The sequence below is a fragment of the Gastrolobium bilobum genome, unplaced genomic scaffold, assembly GCF_033153095.1.
Source record: "Gastrolobium bilobum isolate Gb01-03AN ecotype WA unplaced genomic scaffold, APGP_CSIRO_Gbil_v1 utg865, whole genome shotgun sequence".
NCBI lineage: Eukaryota > Viridiplantae > Streptophyta > Magnoliopsida > Fabales > Fabaceae > Gastrolobium > Gastrolobium bilobum.
Genome location: NW_026896338.1, coordinates 158,308 through 178,180, shown reverse-complemented (window position 1 = coordinate 178,180; position 19,873 = coordinate 158,308). Strand labels below are relative to the sequence as shown.

General features: G+C 34.1%; 1 protein-coding gene across 1 annotated transcript in view; it reads right to left on the bottom strand.

The window, feature by feature from the left end:
- The window catches only part of LOC133299229 (exocyst complex component EXO70A1-like), a 29,667-nt gene extending 10,237 nt beyond the window's left edge, over positions 1-19,430 (bottom strand). The window contains exons 1-7 of the mRNA XM_061498664.1: positions 19,194-19,430; positions 18,728-18,823; positions 16,674-16,879; positions 15,736-16,005; positions 12,876-13,014; positions 12,580-12,792; positions 3,255-3,460 (exon numbers count right to left, since the gene is read on the bottom strand). Coding sequence (XP_061354648.1) covers positions 3,255-3,460; positions 12,580-12,792; positions 12,876-13,014; positions 15,736-16,005; positions 16,674-16,879; positions 18,728-18,823; positions 19,194-19,424 — 1,361 coding nt within the window. The 5' untranslated portion in view covers positions 19,425-19,430. The remainder of the gene's footprint in view (positions 1-3,254; positions 3,461-12,579; positions 12,793-12,875; positions 13,015-15,735; positions 16,006-16,673; positions 16,880-18,727; positions 18,824-19,193) is intronic.
- Positions 19,431-19,873: the final 443 nt, after the last annotated feature.

Below are 19,873 nucleotides of genomic sequence, written 5' to 3'. Positions count from 1 at the left end.
CAATTTTTTCATTTGAAATGTTAGTATTTTAAAATAAAACTCAGTTCAAAATAGTTAGAATTTTTAAATTAGTTCAAGAGAATCATCGACCAGGATGGTTCAGTAAAGACCTGACAAGGTTGAAGATAGCAAATTTGCAAAACTCCAGGCATGCTGCAGCACAATACCCTTTACAGTCACAATTAATCTTATGGGAAATCTGATGCAAAGTCCATCAGCTTCCTCCTTATTCTTTATTGAAAACCCTAGTCTTGTCAGTCCAGCCACCATTGTCAAGGTTGGATAATTGGTCTCGACACCCTCAACCATCAAGGTGAGGGTATGTCCTGTCTCAGTAGTCACCAATTGGCTGTCCCACTGAGCGTTGCTGCTGAGAGGGAGGAATGGAAGAGGACTGATCATCAATTGATGTTCTTATTATGGCAGCCCATTATCAAGAGGACTGATTATCTAACATGCCACCTCAGGTAAAATCCCGTTGGGATTGAAGCATGGATAATGAGTCTTAGCATTGTAATAAAAAAAAAATTTATTTAGAAGAATGTAGATAACAAAGATCAAACTCTAGATTACATGGTCATAGAGGCTCTAATATCATATCATAAACCAACTCTCCCGAAAGCTTGAACTTTTTGGTGCAAGCACAAAAATGGTTATATACATAAAAAGGACAACTATTTTTTCTCTCCCACACTAGCACTTCATGCTCCAAACATATAAAGGAATGGGAAATGCCCTATAGTGTTGACAATGGTGTTTGTCTTTGGTCATCTATTGTCGACCATATTCAACACTAATGGACCTGAGTTAATTAGAATGGGCCTGAGTTAATTAGTTTGTTATGGAAACTATTCTAGAATATTCCTAAATAATAGGATATAAGGAGGAGAGTGTGGGAGTGTGAGGTATGCATGTATTCAGAATATTTGGAGTGGGGTTTTGGGAAAGAATCTCTTGGATCTCTTTGGCCTAGGTATATTGGCTTGAGAGTGAGTGAGGTCTTTTGGTGTTTATTTTCTGCATTTTATCTTGAATTAGTGTTTGCAATCTCTTGACTTAATAAATACATAGTTATAATTTTTTTGGGTTCCATCAATTTGGTATCAAAGCACTTCCGATCTAGGGGTGTTTCTGTTCCAGATCTGGAAAAAAAAAAAATGATTCCAGAATTTTATCGAGAAGATGGAATTAAAGCTTGGGGATGGTTGATGGGGCTTGAACAACATTTTCAAGCAAATCAAATTCAAGAAGCTGATAAGCTGAATGAAGTGGTGAAGGGGTTGGGAGGTCGTGCACTCAACTGGTACAAACTTTGGAATGGGTTCAGTCTCTATGTAAGCTGGCAGATCTTTGACAGCATTTATTAGGAGATATATACCTGAGATTTGTGTGGTAGAGGAGGATGGAGTATCAAACAACTCAGAAAAAATGGAGGAAAAAGAAAAAGAAAAAAAGAAAAAAGAAAAAGAAGAAGAAAAAACAGAAGATGAGGAAGGAGAAGATGTTCGGACAGAAACACAAATCGAAGAAGAAATTAGAACAGAAGAAGAAGGAGGAAAACAAATCGGAATCAACAAAGAAGAAAAAATCAGCAATGAAGAAGTTGCATTGGTTGCAGAAAAAGAATATAAAACTGGGGCTGAAGATAAAGAAGAAAAAAAAGGTGAAGAAGAACCAGAAAAAAACGAAGAGGAAGAAGTTGAAGTTGTCGAAGAAGAAGTCGCAAACGTTGAAGCAGAAGAAGGCGCCAAAGAAGCTGAAGCAGAAGAAGGCGCAGACAAGGCAGAGGCAGTAGCGATTGAAGAAAAAAAAGAAGTGGAAGAAGAGGCAGCAAAAGCGAAAGAAGAAAATGAAAAAGGTGAAGAAGAAATCTGCATAAAGACAAAACAAAAGCATGTGCAAAAAGGAGAGTTGCTAGCGGCTAAGGAGGGCATAACGAAGACCCAACCAGATTCGTTCATGGTGGAAGCTGGAGTCACGACGCTATTGAAACCATCAAACGAGGAAGACAGAGAGGAAGAAACGGCGCTGAAGCTACAGAGGACGAGAGAGACAAGAGGGGCAGAATTGGCTTTGGATAAATTTGTTGACCTAATGGGCCCATCCCAGCAGAATTTTGTGTAAGAAAAAAAAAAGATGGGTTATATCCAACCCATCAAGATAACTTTAGCAATTTGGTTGGAACAAGGCCCAAAAATTGAAGTGGTTAAATCTGAGTTAGTGCTTCAAATAGTAATGGGCCCAGAGGAAAACAAGTCACATGGGCCAAAATCAGTCATATGCTTTTAAGCAATGGGATCCAGGTGGAAAATCCTCTCATATTAGCTTCATTTTCTCTTCACCTTGAGGACAAGGTGAATTTTGGAGGGGGAGTATTGATGGACCTGAGTTAATTAGAATGGGCCTGAGTTAGTTAGTTTGTTATGGAAACTATTCTAGAATATTCCTAAATAATAGGATATAAGGAGGGGAGTGTGAAAGTGTGAGGTATGCATGTATTCAGAATATTTGGAGTGGGGTTTTGGGAAAGGATCTCTTGGGATCTTTGTCCTAGGTATATTGGCTTGAGAGTGAGTGAGGTCTTTTGGTGTTTATTTTCTGCGTTTTATCTTGAATTAGTGTTTGCAATCTCTTGACTTAATAAATACATAGTTATAATTTTTTTGGGTTCCATCAAACACTTACTTAACAAGTTCGGGTAGGGAAGAAGTAGAATAAGTCAATAACTAATTTTAGTGTCCCTGCCTAATTAAATATATTAAAACAATTTAAACCAAAAGTTTAACCTATTAGATGAAGGCATGAATTATTTTTTTATATTATATCTTTAACATGCCTCCTTACAAAAGAACCCATTGGGCTTGAAGGGTGGACAATGCACGATCCAACTACGGCTGCTAAGAAATTCTATAATATTTATTAGAAGAATGGGGACGACAAGGATCGAACTCTAGATTAATTGGTCATGGAGGCTCTAATACTATGTCGAGAATCAATTTAGCATAAAAGCTTAAGTTATTAAGTGAAGGCATGAATAATTTGTTTATATTATATCTCTAACAGAAATGTAAGAAAGAAGTTGGAACCATAAAAAGAAAGTTTAATAAACTTAAGAAAATTTTCTACACTACAGGTCACATGCTAAATAAATAATGGCACAGCTCTGTCATCAGTGAAAACAATATAGAATGATAGAAATAATTTGACGATTTGGCTTGAGAACTTGAAGCAGAAAGCAACACAGAAGAACTTACTCAAACAAAAACTTCACATAGTTAATCACATAGCTTGTCAAAGGGTGGACAGTTCCATCTGTTACTGCAGTCTTTGTAGCATCTTTCTCAACTGCTTCTTCAAAATCTCCAAAGGTCTCCTGGGCTGTTTGTGCAAGCCGTTTTGTCAAACCCGTTGCAGCTTCTCTTATTTCGGTGCATGGTTTGCCTTTAAAGATTGTTTCAATCTGCAAATTGTCAGGAGCAAAAGTTGATTTTATGTTATAACCGTTGAAATATGCCTCCTGCTTGTTTAATGTTAACAACATGCAAAACAACCACAAAATCTTAAATTGCATGACCATGAACCCAAAATATATCAGACATCTTGAACTAATCATGGGCTCAAGGCTAATGTGAAATTCTATCAATGGTTGAATATAAACGGTACGAGAAAACTAACAACAGACTCACAATAATGAGGAGAAAGGTATAATGCTTCAATTGATCATAAACTAGCCTTTCATCTGGTGCAAAAAGATTTTCATATCTACTTAAAATAGTTTTTTTCTCATTCACGTTAACGTTAAAAAATATTTGTACCTCTACAACCCGTCTATATCTCACTAAAAATAGTGCAAATAGAAATCTTATAATTCGTTTAATTATCTATTTTCAAAATAGAGGGCAAGCCTTGAAGCAATTGTAGCCGGAATGTTAGGGATTTGAGTTCGGGAAGCAACTTCTTTGCAAAAATGTAATGGCAAGACTGTGTACAATCAACCCCTACCCCTATCCTAACAAAGTAGCAGAGAAGGGTTCCTCAAGCGAATCTAAAATAAAGCTACTCCTTTGTGATCGAAAGGTCACGGATTCAAATCCGGAAAACGTTCTCTTTACAAAAATCCAAGGATAAGGCTATATATAAGGATATTCTCACCCAAGAGTTTCATGGGGAGTGATTTTTTTATATATATTTTCAAGATAAATTATGTATATGTGAGACACTATCATTGTGGTCATATATTATACGTATATGCATGTTGAAATTAAAGGATTTAAATAGGGAAGAGGAAGGAAAGATAATAAAGACCTGAATAAAATAATAAGCAAATATGTTATGTTGATGATATGAACCTTGGGAGAGCCTCATCCTAAAAGCTAGCTTGTAAGGTAGGAGAGCCCAAAATCCGTATAAACTGCACACTAGAACCTTATGTATCCGATGTGGGACTCCAAGCCTCATACCTTGCAACTGGATCGTAACATCCCACCATGCTCCACAGCCTCAACTCCCACGCGGCGTAGTTTGGCGCTAGATTTTTGCTAGCCTTGGGCGAACACTACACTGTCAGCGTCACCAATTGCACCGTTCGATTGCAACTAAGAGACATAGTGGATCCTCTGATACCAATTGATACGAACCTTAGCCTCACCCCAAAAACTAGCTTGTAAGGTAGGAGAGCCCAAAGTCCATATAAACCCCACACCAAAACCTTATGTTTCCAACAGGGACGCCAAGTCTCATACCTTGCAATTGGATCGTAATAGATGGCGTGATATAAAAAAGCACCAACCTTATTTATATTAACACTAGACTCCTAATCTTAATTAATAAGGAAAAAAATCATGAAATATAACACAACTTGAAAATCACTATAAAGAGATCATCTAACATACTAAAAGGCTTATTTACAACACTAGACTCTAATCTTATTTATAACTCTATTTATTCTAAAATGCTATTATGAGATATTTTCTAAATATTCATAACACTTCCCTTCAAGTAAAGGTTTACTAAGCTTTAAGCTTGTTATAGTTAAGCATATTAAAAGAAAATACACTCAAAATATAAAGTAGTGGCTGGCAACAACATCTAAACTAGAGGTGGGGCAAGAATGTATTTAGAGCTCTGAGACAAAAACAGGGCTGGTGTGTGTCACAACCAACATAAGTCCCCAAAAGTATAATTGATTCATGGAAAATAATCACCACCAGAATAATCGGTGGTGGGAGAAGTAACCACTAGTATGATTCGTTAGTGCAAAAGGACAACATGAAAAACACCTTCTAACTTTCTCCCCCTCATAGCATTGGAAAAGAGTCAAACAATAGCCAAAACAATGAAAAACTAGAGATATTTACAACGAAGAATGCTAAGAGAAAACAATTTAAACCCGATGGAGATCGGAAGAAAATAACACACCAGATCTGAGCATTAAACATGGAAAAACATAGTCCAAGGGAGCCAAACAACCACAGGGAGGAGTTGAATATAGGCGATGGGGTATGGGCCTAACCAGAGGCAGAGATGGTGCAGAAAGGTGGGCTGAGGAGATGCCGGCCAAAAAAATCGTTGACAAGCTCTCACGCACTCAAAAGAGTGAGGGTGGTACAGTGTTGACTATGGTATGGTCGGTTGGTCAAAATCATACGTAGACAAAGGTATATCTAACACCTATAGTTGCAGAAGAGAAGGAAAAAAACATTAGAGAGTAAGGAAGGATTTGTGTATGGTAGCTTTGATGATTGTGCGATTTCAAGCACCGAAGAATTTGGACATGCCAAAGTTGACGGCAACGGTGGGGAGGTGAAAGACACATTGATGACAGAGATGATGCACATACAGTAGATGAACACACTACTGGAGCGCAGAATGGGTGGATAAGGGCTAGAGATGGCTGGAGAAGATCGTGGTAGTGGTGGGCAGAAAAGCCCAATAACAAAGATGAAAATGTTGCTGGAATTTGTCACAGCCAACAGGAAGGCAAAAACAGTCACTGAAAACAGATAAAGTGAAACACAATATGCCAAATTTTAGGAAAATTGGCAGTGAAATAGTAACGGGTCAGGTTGCCAGGTTGCACCGTTGCAGATTAAGAGAAAGTGACGAGAAAGTAGAAGAAAGTGAAAGAAAGTTAGAGAGAGAAACTGTGTGAGAACTTCATATTTGTGATTCATTAGATTAGGATCAGTTACAGAGTGCTCTATTATCATAAGGATTCTAACCATAACAGAAAGTTAACTTGCCTAACTAACTATTCCAACAGAACCAGTGAGATGATTCTGTACAACCAGATGTACAGTAAACTAATACAACAGCGCTACAGCTAATATAACAGACCTGCAACAAGCTATAAGTATAACATATAAAGGATGGCATGTAGCAGATAATATCTCAAAACAATATATCTAATACAGAGGATTGCACTGCTCTAATATCATGTTGAAATTATAGGGTTTAGATAGGGAATAGGAGGAAAAGATAATAAAGACTTTTTTTTTTTTTTGGGTATCCTAAAGATAATAAAGACTTTGAATATTATAATATGTTAATATGGTGTGCAATGATGATATTAAATACAAAGCAGTAACCCATATTTATATTAACTAGTCTCCCAATCGTAACGCAAAGGGGAACAAATCATGAAATATAATGAAACTAGAAACCACTCCAAGGAGATCGACTATGATTCGTTATTTGCTCTAAAGATACAATATATATATATATATATATATACATATATATATATATATATATATTTGGCCACAATATCTCTAATTTGAAAAGGCCAAAGGCCAACACTTGATCATAGGAACTCAATAGTCAATGTAAATCCTGCATTTGCCATGACACGATAGTTCAAAACACACACGGAGAAACAGGTACATGAGTATTACAGCAGTGCCATCCTCTGTATCAGGGGACACTTACTCGTCTCATGGACAACAAAAAGGAAACTGCAGATAAGATAATCCACGTGAAAATTTATTGTCACATGATATAGCCAATAAATGTTTTATATTGAAGGGAAACGTTAATCATAAAGGATATTCATGAAGTTCATTGTGAATGAATCTGTAATAACCCAAGAAAAATAATAGTAATAAAAGTAATAAAAATAATAATAAAAATAGGAATAGGCATTGACATTTTATACGTTGAGATTGGTTGTTATTAATTGTTATCAGTATGTCATTATTTAATTATAAAATTGTAACATTAATTGGTAGTCATTTTAGTTTGTATTGTTCAACATTTATTTTTGGGTTATCATTTAATTTGTAATGTTTAGCATTTTTTTTTTTATTAGTTAATTTTGTAACCGTTAAGATATTTGGAATAATGATAATTGAAGTAATTATGATTACCATTAATATTGCCTACAATAAATGCCATTTTTCCGTTACAAAACCTTAGCTATAAATAGGAGCTTAACCTAACACTCAAACCATTTCTATGTTTTCTCCAATTCCCTACATCTCTCTATTTCCCTTCTCCTTTTTCTTTCCTTCTCCCAAACCTTTCAAATTCTGTTGCAACATTATTCCCCTTAGCTGTCAACTATGCTTTCCCTTGTGAAACACTCTTCTCCTGAGAAAGCCTTCAAACACAGAGTTCAGGTAATCTCAATCTGTAGTTAGCTTTATTTGAAATTTGTTATATGTAATCATAGTCCCTAGAGAGTCATAGGTTAATTTTTTATGAATTTTGATAGTGTAATCCTAATCCTTAGGGTGTCATAGGTTAGTTTTATTTGAAATTTGTTATATGTAATCATAATCCTTAAGGTATCATAAGGTAGTTTTATATGAAATTTGTTATATGTAATCTTGATCCTTTGGGTATTATAGATTAGTTTTATATGGAATTTGTTATATGTAATGTTAACCTTTAGGTAATTCTAATTCTTTATATATGAATCCTAATCTGTAAGTTAAATTTGAATGAATCTTGATAGTATAATTCTAATTCGTAGGCTAGTTTTATTTGGATCTAGATAGGGTAATATTAAACCTTTGAGAATTGTAGGTTGGGTATATATATAAATTGTGTTGGGAATTTTACTGGTTTAATCTTAATCACTAGAAAATCATAGGGTAGTTATATATGAATTTTATTGGGTATAATCCTTGTTAGAGAAATATAAAGCCATTAATGTAGACTCACTCAACAACTTAAGCTTTTGGGTTAAATTGGTTCTTTACATGACATCAAAGCCTCAGTGACTAAGTGGTCACGAGTTCGATCCTCACCGCCCCATTCAGTTAATGAATAATTATCTATTGTGAAATTTCTTAGCATAGGTCGAATGGGCCTGATGCATCATCCACCCTTCAAGCCCAATAGGCTCTTGTGTAAGGGGACGCATTAAAGAAATATAAAGTCATTAATGTAGTCTCACCCAACAGCTTAAACTTTTGGGTTTAATTGGTTTTTTACAATCATGATTCCTTAATGATAATAAGTTGAGATGTTAATTGATTATGTGTGATAAGGATCTTACCTCTGATAGATGCTGGATAATTGATCATGTGTGATGTAAATCTTACCTCTAATAGATGCTTGATAATTGGTTATATGTGATACGAATCTTACCCATATAAATACTGGAAATTGATATGGAAATTATGATACTCTTTTGAGAAAATTTTCAAGTATGTGATTTGTGACAAGATTGGATTTCCCTAATTTGTATGTGAGGAGATAAAATGGGAAGATAGCTTTTAGTATGGTACCTCCTAAAAGTGATGAACACAACTTTTGGACTTTATGCCTTTGATGTTATATGATGTGAAAGTGATGTTATCCGTTCTTCCCAAAGTGATACCTAGCAACAGGGTTTCCCGAGTGGAGAGATGTACACACTAGGATTTGATGTTTTGATAATGGCCAAATTTGATTATACGTGGCTGGCAACAGGGTTTCCTGAGTCACGTGGGTATTCTTCCCACTAAATGAAACTAAATAAGATTAACAATGGTAATTAAAATATCGTGATTGATGCTTGAGTTATGATTATCCTTAATGAAATATCTTAATTGATGCTTGAGTTGATTATGATGATTGAGTTATGACTATCCTTATTGTGTTTTGGATTGAGATTATCAACTTTTTGCTTATTGTTTGTGTTTGCGTTCGTATGTTGTGATGATCCTCTGGGAGAGCAGATACCCCCAATGAAGCAGGTTTCGAAGGTTGGGGTTAGCAGTGGGCAGTGAGGATGACGTCTCGGACATTTCAAGCTATGCTAAAAGATTTAATAATTGAACAAGACATATTTTAAGTTAAACCTTAGACTCTAGTTTTACACTTTGAATTTTTAATATTTACATTGAATGTATTATCGGTATGAGATTATGGTAACTTGAACCTTACACTTGTCCCTATTACAGGTGTGGCGGTAATATTTCCCCAAACTGCCTCTAGTTTACCTTACACGATATTTATGTAATCCTATAAATAATGAAACGTGATTTTTTGGCAATTCTGCTATTATAATAATATTTTTTAATTTGTTGGAAATTTGGGGGTGTTACAAAGTATTTAAAAAAAAATTATTTCTATAATAGTGGAATTATCAAAAATCACATTTAATTATTTATTATGATCACATAAATATTGTGGAAGCTAAACTAAAGCCAATTTGAAAAAATGTTACCGTCGCACCTATAACAAGGACAAGTCTAAGGCTAACTTTGTCATACTCTCATACCAAGAATATATACAATGTAAATACTTAAAACTTCAGAAAGTAAAACCAAAGTCTAAGGTTTAACTTAAATATGTCTTATATGGTTATTAAATCTTTTAAGCCTAGCCTAAAATTTTCAAGACGTTATTCTTATTGCCCACTGCTAGCTCTAACCTTTGAAACCTGTTTTACTAAGGTCTCTGCTCCCCAGAAGGATCATCGTAGAAAACAAACACAAATACAAAAGCAAATGCAAACAGTCAGCAAAAAGTTGGTAATCCTAATCCAAAACACAGTAATGATAGTCATAACTCAATCAATCATCATAATCAACTCCAGCATCAATTAAGATATTTCATTAAGGATAATCATAACTCAATCATCATAATCAACTTTAGCAACAATCACGATATTTCATTACCATTATTAATCCTATTTAGTTTCATTTAGTTCATTTAGTGGAAAGAGAACCAAGGCGGACCAAAGACACCCTATTGTCAGCTTACTCACGTGACCCGAAAAACCAGGTTGCCAGTCACGAATAATCAAATTTGGCCATCATCAAAACAACAAATAATAGTGTGCACACCTCTCCACCAAAGTTGCTACTAGTACCCCGGGAAACCCTGTTGCCAGGTACTATTGGGAAGAATGGATAACATCACTTTCACATCATTAACATCAAAGGCATAAAGCCCAAAAATTGTGTTCATCACTTTCAGGAGGTATCATACCAAAAGCTATCTTCCCACTATTATCTTATCACACAAATTAGAGAAATCTAATCTTGTCACAAATCACATATTTGAAAATTTTCTCAAAGAGTATCATAATTTCCATATAGCTTATCCAACATTTATCAAGGGTAAGATTCATATCACACATAATCTATTATCCAGCATCCATCAGAGGTAAGATTCATATCACATATAACCAATTATCAAGCATCCATCAAAGGTAAGATTCATATATAATATAACCAATTATTAAGCATCTATGAAAGGTAAGATTTACATCACACATAATCAATTATCCAGCATCTATCAAAGGTAATATCCTTTTCACAAATAATCAAGTAACACCTCAACTTACTATCATTAAGGAATTAGGATTATACCCAATAAAATTCATATATAACCTATGTAGCACCGACACTTAAATAAACATGAAGTGTCATATCTGACACTCCCCAACACTCTAACACGCTCCAGCATCTATAATATTTGAAATTTCATTACATATCATGAAAAAATTGAATGATGTTTTACCAAACTAATATAATAAAAATTAAAAATAGATACCAAATAAATCTCACAGGAGTGTATAAGAGATTTTCAATTTGAAAATATAATAGTAAATATTTACATCTTATGTTTCTTTGCAAAATTAATGGGTATTATAAGTTTAGTTTCATTTTTTTGTTAAATTTTTTAATATTAAATATTATATACACTACATAAATTAAAAATATTATTTAATATCAAAATGTGTCCTAACGTGTCAAAATCTAACATTTTTTAGATTTAACGTATCCCGTGTCACTGTCGATTAAGATTAAACCCAATAAAATTCCCAACACAATTTATATATAACCAACATACAATTTTCTAGGGTTTAATATTACCCTATCCAGATTCAAATAAAACTAGCCTACAAATTAGGATTATACAATCAAGATTCATTCAAAACTAACCTACAAATTAGGATTACTAATAACAAATTTCATATATAAAGAACTTAGAATTACCTAAAGGTTAAGATTACATAAAACAAATTTCATATAAACCTACTCTATGATACCTTAAAGATCATGATTATACATAACAAATTTCAAATAAAACTAACCTATAAACCCTAAGAATTAGGATTACATTATAAAAATTCATATAAAATTAACTTATGACTCTCTAGGGACTAGGATTACATATAACAAATTTCAAATAAAGCTACCTACTGATTACCTAAAGATTGGGATTACCTGAACTTTATGTTTGAAGGCTTTCTCAAGTGAAGAACGATTCACAAGGGAAAACGTAGATAGCAACTAAGGGGAAAAATAGTTGCAATAGAATTTGAAAGGTGTGGGAGAAGGGAAATAGAGAGATGTAGGGAATTGGAGAAAATATAGAAATTGTTTGATTTGTTAGGTTAAGCTCTTATTTATAGATGAGGTTTTGTAACGGAAAAAATGACATTATTTGTAGGTAATATTAATTGTAATCATAATTACTTTAATTAATATTAATCCATATCTTAATGGTTACAAAATTAAATAATAAAAATAAATGCTAAAAGTTACAAATTAAATGATAACCCAAAAATAAATGTTGAAGTCGTTACAAACTAAAATTGCTACAAATTAATGTTATAATTTTATAATAAAATAATGACACACTGGTATCAATTAATGACAACCAATCTCAACATATAAATATATCAATGCCTATTCCTATAACACTACTTTATACCAAAGTCAATATTTTTTTATTTTATTTTTTTTGGTAAACAAGTCAATATGTTTAATATCATATAATGATATACATAAGGGTATACACTATTATTATTATTATTATTATTATTATTATTCCTGGGTTAATACAGAACCACTGCGTGATTTACGTGATTTTTGCCTTTGTAAGAAAAAAACTATTCGTTATGTTTTAGCAGAAAAATCAGTGAAGTGGGTGTGCCGCATCATTCATAAGGGATTTAGTGAAAATTCCTTGTATGGATATCATTGCTCTAATTGAATTAAGGATTAAGCAGAATCTAATTTGGCCATTGAATATCAAATAAAACTTAGTAAATTAACCCAGTAAGATTTATGAAACCTACACAATGGACTAAAAGTAGCAGCAAGATTCATGATTTTTTATGTTAAAAGCACGTACCTCTGAATGGATCTCTTGCAATATTTCGTACATGTCCAAAAGTACAAATAACTTTTCAGGTGATCTCTTGCTTTTGGCAATTGCTTCTCCAAAACTAAGTAGCATGAAGACACTGTTCGTAGTTACCTCAGCAAAACACTGATCATTAAGTGAATCAAATCCTTCAAATATCTGATTACAAACTTTCCGCTCTCCAGCAAACAACAATTTTACCTGTTCAAATATAATTACAATACATATTTGAATGAAAATAAGATAAAGAATAAAAAACAGCACAAATTTGACAATGTTCTTACAGCAATACGCATGAAATGAATCCAGTTTCCAATTTTTGCTTCCAAAACCTCCCATTGTAGCTTTTGAACATCATCTTTACTGAGTTTCTCAACTCCAAGTTTTTGCAGGCTTTCTTCCAATACATTAGAACGAGTATCTCTACAAAATAATAATGATGATAACCATAATTATAGCAACAGTAAGACTAGTCATATTGATAACACTTAATACACTGCAAACAGATATATAGGACCATACAACTCGCATATGACAGTAATTGTCTGCATTAGATTTGGACATAAACAGATACTTATGCATATATTATTATGTAGGGGAACATTTTGTATATGCATGGTATGTAAACTTGTGCATCAAATACAAGTTGAAATACTAACAAAGACATTAGCCGTACAATAAAACCATCTTCCTCCGAGTCACCAATTTTTAATTTTCAGATGCTGCCTTTCATGAGAAAAGTCCTTTTTCATCCTAGAGTCCATGTCTATCTTCATGCTGAGTAGGAATTAGCAACTCTACTTAGTACCTCACCTGAAACATCTATTATCAATCAACCGAAGGCTACCCAAGTTGGTGTTCAGGAGAAATCCCAAACTGACCCAATTGCAGTAGTCAATGTTTGAACCAATGGAAAGTACGGAAGAAACTAGTCCCTCTATTTCTAAGCTTGACACTACAAATATACCTTTGAATGATGAAATTATCCTGACTTTTGTAGGGCCATTCTATGCAATATCTCATTAGCGAAATCTCAAACATTAAATTAAATCTAGATTCTGGATTCTATTTTCATCGGGTTACAAAGTTTTCTAACTTCTACCACATGGACTGCTTCCAAAATTAAAAAGAAAAATTACTCCTTAAGCCTTGGGAATAGAAGGATAAAGTACCGGAAAGGTAGATAAAATAAATAAATAAATAATAAAGTGAGAAGTAAATGACAAGGGCATGGTTACACCTTATTTCTATAATTATGCCATTTAATAAGGCAAGCTCATCACCTTGTGGTACCTTTACACGACACTCCTTAAAATAAATAAAAAATAAAAAATAAACTATTTCCGTGGGGGGGAAGGCACGGAACCTAACACCCCCAATGGATAATAGTTCTCGAGGCTACCAAACATGTAAAATACACATGGAAATGCCCCCAAATAGTCAAAGAGCCGCTATTGGTGTCCCTATTTAGCAGAACCACAAAATGGGAAGTGAAGCGGAATGTCCCAAGGTTGACATAAGGCAGTATCAGAAGTTGGTAGAAAGATTCATATATCTATGGCTCATAGTAGACCAGATTTAGCATATATAGTCAATATTGTTAGTCCACTCATGCATGACCTGATGGAGACATTTGCATGCCATGGATGGAATTATCCAATATCTATAGTGAGAGGATAGTTATTTGGAAAAGGTGGAAACTTGTCCTTACAAGTCAATAGAAGATTATGCAGGATTCATTACTGACCAGAAGTCAACCTCAGGTTATTATATGATCCTTTGTAGGAAATTAGTAACATGGAGGTGTAAGAAGCAAAAAATATGGTAGCTTGTTAATGCATAGAAGCTGAATTTTGAGCTACGGCTCAAGGAATTTGTGAACTATTGTGGCTAAAAATTGTACTAGATGAACTTAGAGAAATATGAAGAACCTATGAAGTTGATTGTGATAATGAATATGCCATTTGTATAGCTCATAATCAAGTTCAACATGATAGAAATATAGAACAAAACACATTAAGACCAAATGCCCCTACATCAAGGAAAATTGGATAGCGGGTTGATTAATACTTTGTATATCCTTTTAGGCATGATTATCAAATGCAAGTATTGGCTGTTAGCGGATGACCTTAGAAAACGCTATAGTGCTATAGCGAGTAGCGGTATAGCACAACAACGAAGTCTGCTGCAAGTGAGTCACCGGCTGCCGGTCATTGGTCAGCGTCCGTCAAAAGTGGATGAGCATGTCAAACGCTAAGATTCGAGAGTGAGAGAAGGAGCTTTGTGGTCTGCATGGTTGAAAGTCAACGCACAAAAAGAGAGTGGAGAGATACAGATTAAAAATTGGGGTTAAAAGTCCATTTAACCCTTTTAATATGACTACTGGGACATCAATGAAATTTTTGAACCCCTTCTCTGAAGCAGCACATTGTGCTGCGATTGGCTGTGATTTGGCCGCAATAGCAGCCGTTACAATAGGTACCATGAACTGTAGCATAGTATAGTGGCCAATAGCAACTGGGTATTGCTACCAGCTACGACAGTGCTATAACACACAATTGCAGCACTATTAATAACTATGCCTTCAAGACTTCAATTTGTTAACATGTTAACTAAGGGACTTCCCATCGAGAAATTTCTAGACCTTTTCTAGCAATTTGGGAATGAAAAATATTCATTAACTAGCTTGAGGGGGAGTGTTGTAAATATATAACAACATGTGTAATTAATCAATAGGTGATTGAGCCACCTTTGAATTTTTGTACCAACAATGTTTGGCTTGTGTTTTGTACCAACAACTCTGACTTTTGAACCAGCATTACTCTGTATATTGTAAAAATTTGTATATGAGCAAATAAGCAAAAATATTCAGATTCAGAATTCTAAGTCTCAAGTGTATAGTTGTCAATCAATCACCTAGAATCAATCCAACGTTAATTACCCTTGCTTTAAAGGTCAAAACTTCATTTATAATACACTCCTTAATCTTTTCTGTACTTGTAACAGGACTGAAATTGATGAAAAGCTTAAGAAACTTATAATTTTCAGTTCAGGGTACTTTTGCAATTTGCAAAAAGAGGACCATGGTAAGGCAATTTCCTTTTTCTATTGCAAGAAAACAATCAAGCGAAAAATGAGCTCTACCTGTAAATTTTGAGCAACTGTTGCTGGTGACCAGCTTGAACCATTTGCTGGGCTAAATCATGGAGCAGTGGCAAAACTCTTGGTGGTACAAGAGCAGGAGGTGTATATATAACGCCATCAGCATTATTTTTATGTGGATCAGAATGGCTATTGGTTCCAGTAGAAGAATGATTCTTGGCACTAGGATCACCTTCATGGCCAGGTGATGCTGATGAAGGTCGCATTGAGATTGGTAGGCAATCAAACAAGCACTCAGGTTCCACAGGTTTGCTGTAATACACAGAACAATAGATGAGTGAAAGGTAACGTGAATATAATTTTCACAAAGGCAAAGAAAAACAGTAAATACAGGTTCACTAAACAACCATTTTGTCAGGCAGAATGTCAAAGAAGCCTCAAGATTACCATTACTCTTCTACCAGGTAAACGATTATCCTACATAATTTGAAGATATTTCTATGAATAATATTATCAAGTATACCATCAAGCTGCTACCAATCCAAGAATCATGGAAAAATCGAGAAACTTTTAAAGTTATAAAGTACAAAACTTGCTACTCAATGAAGTATAAAAACCAGTTAGATGGTATAGGAGGGCAGCATCAATACAAACTTCAAAAATGGATTAAATTTATTTCAAAAGTCTTTTAACATTTACATTTCAGACATTAGGAGATATTAGTTGTAAGACCTATCCTGTTCATATAAAAATAACCAAAAATGATGAGAACAAAGTCTTAGATATTGGAAGCGAGGAGTTAATAAAAGATTTGACCGTTACAAAGGCTGCTGCTTTGTTTTTGCATTAATGGTGGATTTATCTAAGGAATAGTCATTTACCTGACACAAACCATCAATGGTTATTGAGTTCATGCAAGCAAATGAACTTTTGGCTGAACATGCCAAAAGATCGACAAAATTAAGCAAAGAAATACAAACCTGTAAGATGATAACAGCTGCTTAAACTCATCTTCTAGCTTAGAAATAGCTTTAGTTATCAAACTATTGGCATGGCTGACAATACCATCACCACTCTTAAAACCTTTCTTACTGCCAAAAAATATAATGTTGCTTTTCAGCTGATCAATTGCTTCAAGATATTTCTCCACATCTTCATGTGGCCCTTTAACTATTTTTGCCTCTGCCTGTATATTAGATCAATGAGAACAAAAAAACCATGAAAAAAAAAAAAAACATAAAACATAGGAGGAAACAAACCATAAGAATAAGATATATCTGTACCACATATTACAAGGAAAAGAAAATTCTTTAAGATGTCTTCCAGCAAATCATATTTAAGTATGAAAAACTTTCCACCTTTTATCTTTCCAAATTGTTACAAAGTTTGGCCAAACAGATCATTTGATACACATACAATATATTCATTCTCTATTTACAGTAATTGCCTATGTCATGCTTTGTCACTCAGCACAGGCAAGAACAAAAGAGAAGAGAACTTATTATGTCTGATTGGTTCAAGAATTGTTACAGGGGTATAGGTTATCTGGGCTGTACACATTAAATACATCTCCTTAATTGAATAGTATCAAACATGGGAAGCGGCCAACCCTCGAAAACTGAATAGCACTGTGGCAGGTAGCAGTATAGTGCAACAGCAAAGTCCTATGCAAAAATCTGTTATATAGATACACTACACATATAAATGCTCAAAGATAAAGACAGTCATTCATAATTAAATATATTATCATTATCGTTCCAAACAAGGATTGGAGGAACATAAAAGAAGCAACAAAACTTAATTGAAGTCTTCTAAATATTGTCATTTAAACCACTAGGACACTCTTACTTCATGGTAATGTTCCCCTTTGTTTTGGTGTGATGTTATTCTTATTGCCAGCGACCTCATTAACCAAACCAGTTAAAATTAGCAGAAAGCCAAAAAAGTAATTCTTTCCTGAAACCAATTTAGGGAGCGAATCTCTTTTTATTCAGTACAATCACAACATACAGGTTTGAACCTATGACCTCATGCAAATTATCAAAACATCTAATCAGTAACTCACACATGGTGGCTTAATTAGGGAGAAAATCTTGCAGTCAAATTCGGAATTATGCTCTGACCAGCTGATAGCATTGTTTTTGAATTGTAGATTAGCATTAAAAAATGCAACAGGCTCCGTAAAGTTCTCAGTAAATCTGGTGTTGTCCAGATAGAGTAGTAAGATGTGATCCATTTTGATATTTGACGGTTTGTTGGACAATTTGATAGATGATGTTATCCTTTCTCTATCTTCTATTTATGAACTTATTTAGGTATCCATAGTTTTTGTTACTTACACTCTACTGGGGTAGGAAGACAAGTAGTAGTAATAGTAGTGTACCAACTACCAAAGATTTTTACAGAGCCCAATAGGATATGGCTTGGAGCTTCTTGTTGTTAGATTCACAATCATCCAAGCCAGACGAAGAGGGAAAGTTTTGAAAACTCTTCTTTAAAAGAGTTAAACATGCTTTTCATACAGTTTGACTTCCTTTGAGGAAATATGTCACAAATGTTGTAGGCATCAAACTGCTGTGTTTTTTGTAATTACTTATTTAGCCTCTGCTATATCAACAGCCTCTATCATTTCAGTTTGATCGGGTTTTACCTAGCCGGAAATTGTTCCAGTCAATCCTATAGCAATCAAATAAAAGCAAAGGCCAAACACATTGTTTTGAAGATGATCCAACAGATGACTGCAGGTGCATACGCAGTAAGAAAGACTTCATTCTCAGATAACATATTGTCTAAAGATGAACATTTGCATTTGATTATAACAAATTATGAAGAGGACCATGGTAAAGTATTTGCACACAAAAGCAAATATATTCTAAAGCCTAATACCCAAATCAAAGGAAGGAATAAGATTAACATAACTCCAGAAAAAACCGTTGCATCTTAATGCATAAATCAGTTAAATTCAATACATACACATCAATCAAACAGTAAAGATTAATAACAAAAAAATACAATAGTAGCCATAAAAAAGAACCTGATAATATTGATCAAAGTGAGCCAATATAACCTCTGCGGACTTCAAAGTCTTATCAATATTCTCATGAGCTTTCCGAATAGAATGCGTTCTAATCTACAAACCCCAAATGAAGAAGAAGAAGAAGAAGGAACAAACACAATCAGGTAAAAATAAAAAATAAAAAAGAAGAGCAAAAACAAAATCTAGATGGCAAAACGAAAATTCCTTAATGGCAAAGCAAAATATAACAAGAACAACCCAAATAAAAAAAAAAAAATTAAATCAGTTGTTATTGCTGAAGTGGTAAAGGAGCTATCTCTAGTTCAGTTATAGAATCGACAAAACGGTTACGAAGAGAGTCACCCTTATACAGGGATCTACTATTATATGGATCCAATCCAACCGTTTTTATATGGATCCAACATTTCGAACTAGATTAGTTGAATTTCCGATGAAGCATTGAAAAGAGAGAGAGAGAGATGACCTGAGTAGGACGCATGGCGGTTTCAAGGGCGGAGAGACGGTGGTCAAAGGAACCGAGAATTGAAACAACGTTGTCAGTGATTGTCTGGCTTTTTTGCAGAGACTCTCTCATGGCTAAGGCTTTTTCACTAAGCAAATCAACTCCTGCTACTGCCATTCCCATATTCTTTGTTTTCTCTTTGTTTTTGTTTTTTGATATGCAAGAGAACAGAAGAGTCTTCTTCTCATTCATAAGACAAGACACAACTGCAAACAAGTCAATTATTTCACCAGTTTCGTCTGCTTTGGACTTTTGCTTATGTTTGTTTCATCACGTCTTTCCTTTCACACCGTGGCGGTCTTTTTCTTTTCTTTTTACAATTTTTTTTAATTTAATAATTGTTTGACGCGCGAGGTTATATTTACAAACTAAACTTTTTTGTTTACGAACTCCTACAAACTACACTATATTCTCCTGGTAGAATATAAACTTTTGCAAACTACACTATGTTCTCCCAGGAGAACATAGTGTAATTTGAAAAAAAGTTCAAAAAAATTTGTAAACGGATCATTCTCCGTTGTTTGACTAAATATCTTTTTCGGTGGTAAATAAATTTTATTATGTTGATCTTAGTTTCTAGCAAATAAAAGGACTATTCGTGATTACTGAGAAATTTAAAGTGAACCTATTTTAGTCCTTTT